A 9,649-nucleotide genomic window follows, 5' to 3' on the forward strand; every position below is an offset into this window, starting at 1 on the left:
TAACTGCTGTGCAGGGATGAGAAATCAAGCAGGGCCAATTCTCTGCAGCCATAGCTGTACAGAAATCAGCGAATTCATGGCAGCAGAGAATTTGGCTCATTATCTGTACCAAATTGGAAAAATACATAGGTTTTCTTAAAAATCTGTTGGCAGTAATCACGTGGTTGACTTTTTATTAAGGATGAACCAGTCAGATACTTTAGGCTAGATTCAACTGGCGTTCACCAGTTCCATGTAACTTCATTGCCGTAAGTGCCCATTCCCTGTGTAGCAGCTTGCGGCCATGGCTTTGCTTGGGAACCTCCAAGTTGTAAGAGCTAGCCCGATGCTTGTCCAGCTGTATAAAGGGGAAGCAGCGAGAGGCTGGGGTCAGCTTTAAGAAACTGGATCTTAAAGTTTTCCTTTATTTTCTGTATTTTACTCTTGAGTGAAGGTTGGTTCTTCTTTGAGTGCTTGCTCACGTCCATTCAACATAGGGGAGTGTGCACCAGTGCCGGAGGGTTTTTCCTTGAGCAGTATCCGAGGACCGTCTGTAGCATTCCCTGGAGTAGGGTGCACATGCTGCACTGGATAACATGCTGCCAGGCTCCCTCCACCCTCAGTTCCTTCTTGCCACCAGCAAGGGTGCTTGCAACTTCAGAGCTGCAGTTTTTGCTGTCATGTCTTCTTTATCTCAGCTAGCTAATTGTCTGTAAATTGGAAAATCCTAAAAAACAACAAAGTTAACTGCTGTAGTTTAGAACGGTTTTAGGTCCCTTAGGGACTGAGCGTCCGTGTTCACACACAACGCTGGCCCAGCATCCACTGGCCACAGGTTTTCTGCAGGAAAGTCTCTTGTGTGGTTTCTGCAGCATTCTCACTGGAGAGCTAGTGGGCAGGATAGTGCTTTGCTTGCTCCTCTTCCCTTTGGGAAGAAATTCTGCTTGTGCATAAGCGAGGCTCTAAACAGCTGACCTTCCATACGCTTACACTGTTTCATGCTGCAACTGGGTAGGAAGGCAGCATTGGCTTTGTCTTACCCATTAACAACTCTTCTTTGATACTACACCCTCCGTCCCCCTTCCCAAAACTAGGATCACACGGAGGATTTTCATAGATTTTTTTTTCTTTGGGAGGTATCAGAGCAATCATTCATAAGTTCTTTTGTCTTTGTAGCTCTCCAGTGACGAAGAAATCCATAATGTCGGCACCTCCCTGACGTTTGGTTTTGGGACCCTCGCCTGCTGGATTCAGGCTGCCTTGACACTCAAAATAAACCTAAAGAATGAAGGAAGAAAAGCTGGGATTCCGCGAGTCCTCTTGTCAGCTGCTATAACCCTGTGCGTGGTCCTTTGTATCCTTTTTCCTTGCTTGCTGCACCTGCAGGTACCTAGAATAACACATCTGCATATCACGGAAGGAGGGGAGTTAGAAGGTAATGTGTAACACAGACCCACTTTCCCCCTTCGTAGTATTATCCATCCTAGTGCTCAAAATGTTTTCGGGCATTAATGAAGTGAGCCTTACGTTCCTCCCCTTCCCACCAGGGTAGGTTAATATTGTTTTCCTTCTGAGGGTACTGTGACTTGGAGAGATTGTGACTTGTCCTAGATCATTTGTACAGGAGCACTGTGTGGCAGGCCAAGGAACAGAACCACTGTCACCCGTGGGCCTGTCCTGTGCCCACCCCACAAATCTGTCCTCCCTCATCACTTGGGTTTGAATAAACAAGGAGTGATAAAGTTACTCCATTAGTCTGATTTTCACTTCTTCCACTGAGCCTGGCCTGCCCTCTAGTAGGGCCTAGTAGTGGCCTCTGCAGTTGGCAGATTCTGACATCTGTGTCAGTTGTGGCAGAAACTATACATGCAAAGCCCACCTCACCTAGTGGGCTTAATTCTGTCACCTGTTTGTGCCAATTGCAGGTGTGGGTGAGAGTGCTGGGAGTGCTCACCTGGGTGTTTGTGCACCCTTTGTGAAAATCAGGCCCGGGGGAGATGTGCGAGCTATTTCCAGGTCTGCCCACACCTTCTGTGTGACCAGAGCGGGTCACTGAATTACTCTCTGACTTCCCATCTGTTGGAAGGAGGAGAACAATGCTTATCCCCCCACTGAGACCTCGGTCTGGATGATAGTATAGAAATGCTAAATACTGTTGTTGTTAATGGATGTTAATAACCGTTATTAATCTATACGTTCATCTGCCTGGGCTCATCGATTAATGTTCACGGTTAAACACAGACTCCTGGTGCCCACGGGGAGCTGGCTTAAAAACCGACAGCCTGCACGCACTGGCTTTCAGAGAGCTGTCTGCTGCTTAGCATGTAACCGCTGGAATTTTCAGCAGTTACACAGTTAGGGTGTGTCTAGACTACAGGGTTTTGTCGACAAAAGTGGACTTTTGTCGACAAAACTATACCTGCATCCACACTGCCTTTGAGTTATGTCGACATAACATCGACAAAACTCAGCAGTTTTGTCGATGTATGTAAACCTCATTGTAAGAGGAATAACGCCTTTTATCGACAGAGTTCTGTCGATAGAAGGCATTATTGCATCTACACTGTCTGTTGCGTCCACACTGTTATGTTGACAAAGCGGCTTGCTTTGTCGACAGAACTGGATGTAGTCTAGACCAGTGGTCCCCAACCTTTTTAGGTTGTCGGGCGCCAGGGGGCGTGGCCGTTTGCCCGCCGGGCGCCCGGGGGGCGGGCCCCCCCCTGCCGCGCGCCCGGGGGCGGGGCCCCCTCCAAGGGCTGCGCGCCCGGAGCCGGCACTCCCCCCCCCCCCCCCTGCCGAGTGCCGCGCGCCCGGGGCCGGCGCTCCTCCCCTCCCCCACCGAGGGCTGTGTGCCCGGGGCCGGCGCTCCCCCCCGCCGAGTGCCGCGCGCCCGGCGCTCCCCCCGCCATGCGCGCTCCCCCCGCCATGCGCGCTCCCCCTGCAAGCGCCCGTGCGCCTTGTACCCGGGGCCAGGCCAGCCCCGAGCACCTGGCGGGCGCATTGAAATGCACCGTGTTGGGGACCACGGGTCTAGACGCTCTTTATCGACAGAAGCTTTGTCGACAGTATCTATTGACAAATCTTCTGTTGACAAAACCCTGTAGTCTAGACGTACCCTTACTTAATTACACACATTTTAACATCCCTAGCTTAAATGCTGTCCCGAAGAAGGGATGCTTCTTGAATTTGCAGCCTTGGTGCTTTTTGGCCTGACCCTATCTGCTAAAGTCCCCTTGACTTTTGGGGCTTTCCGTTTAGGATTAGGGTATTTTCACCAGTGATCATTTGGCCTCCCTTTTTGCATCCGTTCTTCCTGCTCTGCTTATTCTGTTACCTATTTTAGTTTTTGTTGTAATTCTTGTTGGCAGAACGATTGTTCCTCTTTGCGCCACAGTCCCAGCTCTGTTTTAACTTAATTTCAGCATCAGATACAATGTGCCTATCACAGCGTAGAACTGTTATTTCTCTCTTACTACAGTAGTGAACATAACAAGAGACAATTGCCTTTTGTCCTCCTCACATTTCTATTATGAAACCAAGGCAAGAAAAGCTGTTACATCTGAAAGTCTTGGATAGGTCTTTTTTCCCCAACTTGTTTAAATTCCCATCATTCACTGTGATTGTCAGCAATGCATTTAAAATTACTTGTCTATCTTTTCAAAGGTTATTATAATATAGAAGAGTATCTAAATCCCAAGAAATAAAGCAGTATGACTAAATTGCTCTTATACAATTGGCCATATATAGCAACTCTTTTGAATCATAGAATCATAGAACCATAGAGCTGGAAGAGACCTCAGAAGGTCATCAAGTCCAGCCCCCTGCTCTAGGCAGGACCAATCCCAACTAAATCAACCCGGCCAGGGCCTTGTCAAGCCGAGACTTCAACACCTCTAGGGATGGAGACTCCACTACTTCCCTAGGTAACCCATTCCAGTGCTTCACCACCCTCCTACTGAAATAGTTTTTCCTAATACTATTAGGAAAGGCAAATAGGATGCTAGGAATTATTAAGAAAGGGATAGAAAGTAAGTCCCAGAATATCTTACTGCCCCTGTATAAAACTATGGTACGCCCACATCTTGAATACTGTGTACAAATATGGTCTCCTCACCTCAAAAAAGACATTTTGGCCTTGGAAGGACAACTAAAATGATTAGGGGTTTGGAACGGGTCCCATATGAGGAGAGGTTAAAGCAACTGGGACTTTTCAGTTTAGAAAAGAGGAGACTGAGGGGGGATATGATAGAGGTATATAAAATCATGAGTAGTGTGGAGAGGCCGTTAAAGAAAAGTTATTTATTAGTTCCCTAAATAGAAGAACTAGAGGACACCAAATAAAATTAATGGGTAGTAGGTTTAAAACTAATAAAAGGAAGTTCTTCTTCACACAGCGTGTAGTCAACCTGTGGAACTTCTTGCCAGAGGAGGCTGTGAAGGCTAGGACTATAATAGAGTTTAAAGAGAAGCTAGATAATTTCATGGAGGTTAGGTCCATTAAAGGCTATTAGCCAGGGGATAAAATGGTGTCCTTGGCCTCTGTTTGTCAGAGGCTGGAGAGGGATGGCAGGAGACAAATCGCTTGATCGTTGTCTTCGGTCCACCCTCTCTGGGGCACCTGGTGCTGGCCTCTGTCAGCAGACAGGATAATGGGCTAGATGGACCTTTGGTCTGACCCAGTATGGCCGTTCTTATGTAATATCCAACCTGGACCTCTCCCTCCACAACTTGAGACCATTGCTCCTTGTTCTGCCATCTGTCACTACTGAGAACAGCCTTTCTCCAGCCTCTTTGGAACCTCCCTTCAGGAAGTTGAAGGCTGCTATCAAATCCCCCCACTCTTCGCTTCTGCAGACTGAACAAACCCAACTCCCTCAGTCTCTCCTCATAGGTCATATGCTCCAGCCCCCTAATCATTTTGGTTGCCCTCCGCTGGACCCTCTCCAATGTGTCCACATCCTTTTTGTAGTGGGGGGCCCAGAACTGGACACAATACTCCAGATGTGGCTTCACCAGAGCCGAATAAAGGGGAATAATGACCTCTCTGGATCTGCTTAATACTCCTCTTAATGCAGCCCAATATGCCATTAGCCTTCTTGGCTACAAGGGCACCATATCCAGCTTCTCATCCACTGTAACCCCCAGGTCCTTTTCTGCAGAACTACTACTTAACTGGTTGGTGCCCAGTTTATAACAATGCTTGGGATTCTTCCGTCCCAAGTGCAGGACTCTGCACTTGTCCTTGTTGAACCTCAGATTTCTTGTGGCCCAATCCGCCAATTTGTCTAAGTCACTCTGGACCCTATCTCTGCCCTCAGGCGTATCTACATCTCCCTCTAACTTAGTATCATCTGCAAACTTGCTGAGGGTGCAATCCATCCCCTCATCCAGATCATTAATAAAGATATTGAACAAAACCGGTCCTAGAACCGAACCTTGGGGCACTCTGCTAGAAACCATGCGCCATCCTGACACCGAGCCGTTGATCACTACCCGCTGGGCTCGGCCTTCTAGCCCACTTTCTATCCATCTTACCGTCTGTTTATCCAATCCACATTCCCTTAACTTGCTGGCAAGAATATTGTGGGAGACCGTATCAAAAGCCTTACTAAAGTCAAGGTATATCACATCCACTGATATGTCTCATTCCTAGGACTACGCATCCCATGCATTCCTTTTTTCATGCTTAAGTTCACCAAGGATTTCCCCCGTAAACCAATCCGGTCTCCTACCATGTTTGCCTCTCTTGCTACATGTCAGGATGGTTTCTTTCTGTGCCTTCAATAAGGCTTCTTTAAAATTCTGCCAGTGGTCCTGGACTCCTTTCCCCTTCATGTTAGCATCCCAGGACGGTCTGCCCTCAAATCTCTGAGGGAGTCAAAATCATCTTTTTTGAAGTCCAAGGTGTGTATTTTACTACTCTCTTTTCTTTCTTTAGTCAGGATCCTAAAATCTATCATCTCATGTTCACTGCTTCTCAGGTTGTCACCCACCTCTACTTCCCCTATTAGTTCCTCCCTCTTTGTGAGCAGAAGGTCAAGCTGCGCATGGCCCCTGGTCAGATCCTTCAGCACTTGTGACAAGAAGTTATCCCCAACATTCTCCAGAAACTTCCTGGATTGCCTGTGTACTGCTGTATAGGTTTCCCAACAGATGTCAGGGTGATTAAAGTCCCCCTTGAGAATCAGGGCCTGCGATCTGGAAGCTTCTCTCAGTTGTCTGAAGAAAGCCTCATCTACATCATCCACCTGATTCAGTGGCCTGTAGCAAACACCAACCACAACATCACTGCTGTTGTTTGCTCCTTTAAACTTAAGCCATAGACTCTCAACAGGTTTTTCTTCCTCTTTATACTGGAGTTCAGAGCAATCATAGTGCTCTCTTACATATAGTGCAACTCCTCTTCCTTTCCTCCCCTGCCTGTTCTTCCTGAACAGTCTATACCCTTCCATGACAGCGCTCCAGTCATGTGAGTCATCCCATCAAGTCTCCGTTATCCCAATTAAATCATATTTCTTCAGTGGGCCAGGGCCTCCATTTGTTCCTGTTTGTTGCCCAGGCTTCTCGCATTAGTGTACAAACACCTCAGATAGCCAGTTGATCGCCCTATCTTCTCCATTTGAATCAGGGGTCCACCTTTCTTGCTTGTTCCTCTTTGCATTTCTTTCTGGTATCCAACTTTCCCACTCCCCTCAGGGTTGTGCTCACTGTCCCCTGACGAACCTAGTTTAAAGCCCTCCTCACTAGGTTTGCAAGCCTGCCTGCAAAGATTCTCCTTCCTCTCTTGGTTAGGTGGATCCTGTCTCTTCCCAACAACCCTTGAGCCCGGAACAGAGTCCCATGGTCAAAGAAACCAAAGCCCTCTCTGCGACACCACCTGCGCAATCACTCATTGACTTCCTCAATTCGACGATCCCTGCTCACTCCTTTCCCTTCAACAGGAAGGATGGACGAGAACACCACTTGCGCTCCGAATTCTTGGATCCTTCTTCCCAGCGCTACATAATCCGCAGTAACCCGCTCAAGGTTGTTCTTGGCCGTATCATTAGTTCCCACGTAGAGAAGCAGGAAGGGGTAGTGATCCGAAGGTTTGACCAGTTTGATAAGCCTCTCAGTCATATCCTGAATGCGAGCTCCCGGTAAGCAGCACACCTCTTGAGATTCCAGGTCCGGACGGCAGAAGGATGGCTCAGTTTCTCTTAGGAGGGAGTCCCTAACCACCACCACCCGTCGTTTTCCTTTGGGGATGGTGGCCGTGGAACCCCCATCCCTAGGACTACGCATCCCATGCTTTCCAATAGATGGTGTTCCCTTCCATTTTCTTCCTTGTGAGGACCCATCCAAACCATTCAACACTGCTGAGCCCGCGGAGAGAGCCTGAAAGCGATTGCTTACCTCTATAGCACTGGGGGATTCCCATGCTGGCCTTTTTCCCCTTCTAGAAGTTACATGCTGCCAGCTCTCTTCCTGGTCCTGTACTGCCCTCTCTGGCTCTTCCGCCTGCTGTGCTTGAAGGATTAAACGCTGCCTTCTATCGAGGAAGTCTTCATCCTCTCTGATCGAGCGTAGGGTCAACACTTGGGCCTCCAGCCCTCTAATTTTTTCTTCCAAAATGTCGACCAGCTTGCACTTAGTGCAGATGAAATCCGTTCTTTCTTCCAAGAGGAAGACAAACATGGCACACTCAGTGCAGGTAACAACAGTAGACCTATCACCACCCATCGCTGCTGTCCTGGAGAAGGGATTTAAAAAGAAGGCAAGAGAACCTCACCCCCTTCCCTCTCCCCTTCCCAACTCCCTGTTAGCACTCACCTGTTAGCAAGCTCCTTGGTTGCTTGCCCAGTGCCTTATAAAGCCCTGGGGTCCCTCCCCCTAGCAAGGCTCAGCCAATCAGCAGAGGCTTCTAGAATTCAAACTTTAATTAGAAGCCAACTGTTTCCACCTGCCAATCACAGCACACACTCTATGAAGGGGAGGGGAAGGGGCAAAGGGGAAGGGGGGGGGAAAAAAAAGCTTCATTCACAAACACGGGAAAAAAACCCAACAAAACAAAAAAGAACACACACCAACCCTCACTCACAAACACAATCTAAGCACACAGCAAGAAAGCCCCAAAGACAACACACACTTCCCTCAAGAGTCGTGTATCTGCTTCTCCTCTAGCTGGAGAACTCCCTCTCTAAACTCCCTGTTAGCACTCACCTGTTCTCAAGCTCCTTGGTCGCTTGTAGACCATGAAATGTCTCAGGAAACTAAAGAAGCCAAGCTTCTGGAGTTCCGAAGTGTTTTGAAGGTTTATTTAGGATAAAATTTTCATAAGCACCTAATTCCCATTTTGAGAATGCAATTTAATTTTTTGAAAATTTCACCTGATGTTAGGAGTTACACCAGTCTGATGTCCTCCATCCTTTCCAGCTACAAACATTTGTTTCCAGAGAGACTAGTCTTGTGATTTTGCTTGATGTATCCCTGATAATTTGCTTGGTCTGTACCTTTTCATGCTCTTCTACCAGCAACTTCAGTTTCAGAGAGTTTGGTGTAAGATTCTGCACAGAGAACTGCAGCAAGTTGGGTCTGGTGAAAGGACGACATCCTGAGAGGCTTAAGGCAGGCTGCTGTGAGTCAGGGGCCAGTCCTTCTCTTTACCTCCACAGAAGCTCATGAACTAACGTGCTACATGTTACTGGCAAAACCCTATAACCGCAGTGCGCTGGTGTCTGGTAACTGCATCCTGGTGATATTCATCTTGGGCAGAGGGCCACAACACCAGGCCTGTCTAACACTGAACACCCACATCAACTCGCAAAATAGGCCTAACATGAGGTAATGGCCTTGAGCTGGCCCTTTGCATGGGATGAATTTCACCCTCAGGCATAACCTGAGAACAACCCTGAAAATGTGGAGGAAGTAGGAGATCCTTAGAGCCAAATTCAGCCATAAGATCGCAACTCCCATTCGCTGCTTAAATGGGAACTGGGACTGCTTACATTATGACTGACTGTGACCCAAAGGAACGGATTCTAATGGCCTGTTTTGTGATCAATTCAGCCTGGAGAATTAAGCTCTGTGGAAGACTGTTCATTCTTAGTTGTAAATGTGTGTGATTCTTTCTTCTCGGGATGCAGGTTAAACAATAATCCTCTACAAAAGGTAGGTGGATAAGTAGGTCAGAGGCCACATCTACGCTTTGTTGAGGGACTTGGTTGCCATGTGGAGGGTCCCCCAGTTTGGCCAGGTCTCAGACTGCAGGAAGGAACAAAATCTTATTTCAACCATGTTCTAGCCCTACAAAGTCCAGGTGTTTTAACCATGTTAGGGAAGTTTGTGTTGTAACCAGATGGCTGGCCTGGGAGTTTTAATACTGTAGATGAGACAAAAGAAGTCAGCGTTTGCTAAACGCCGGCTGTGTGCTTAACAGGGCATGAGATACAAAGACACAGTCCCTGTCCCAGGGAGCTGAGTCCAAATAGGATGACAGCGCAAAAAACCCTGAGGAAACTCGGAGATTTGATCTTAAACTGTGGTGCTTTTTCCTCAGTATACTGGACAAGAGACTGTATTTTTACTGGTGTTTCCAGACTTCCCACAAAGGCTGTTTTGCATAGGCTCTGGAACGAGTGGCCAGTAGGAGTAACAAGTGGGTTTAGCCTAATCCCAAAATAAGGTTAGA

At 47.7% G+C, this 9,649-nt stretch overlaps 1 protein-coding gene across 7 annotated transcripts in view; it reads left to right on the forward strand.

Moving 5' to 3' along the window:
- TMEM150C (transmembrane protein 150C) overlaps positions 1–9,649 on the forward strand; it is an 86,508-nt gene that overhangs the window by 74,075 nt on the left and 2,784 nt on the right. For all 7 annotated transcript variants that reach the window (XM_075929484.2, XM_075929486.2, XM_075929481.2 and 4 more), the window contains one exon: positions 1,156–1,333. In XM_075929484.2, the coding sequence (XP_075785599.1) occupies positions 1,156–1,333 (178 nt within the window). The remainder of the gene's footprint in view (positions 1–1,155; positions 1,334–9,649) is intronic.

This window comes from Pelodiscus sinensis, chromosome 4 (genome assembly GCF_052426305.1).
Source record: "Pelodiscus sinensis isolate ZL-2025 chromosome 4, ASM5242630v1, whole genome shotgun sequence".
Classification (NCBI taxonomy): Eukaryota; Metazoa; Chordata; order Testudines; family Trionychidae; genus Pelodiscus; species Pelodiscus sinensis.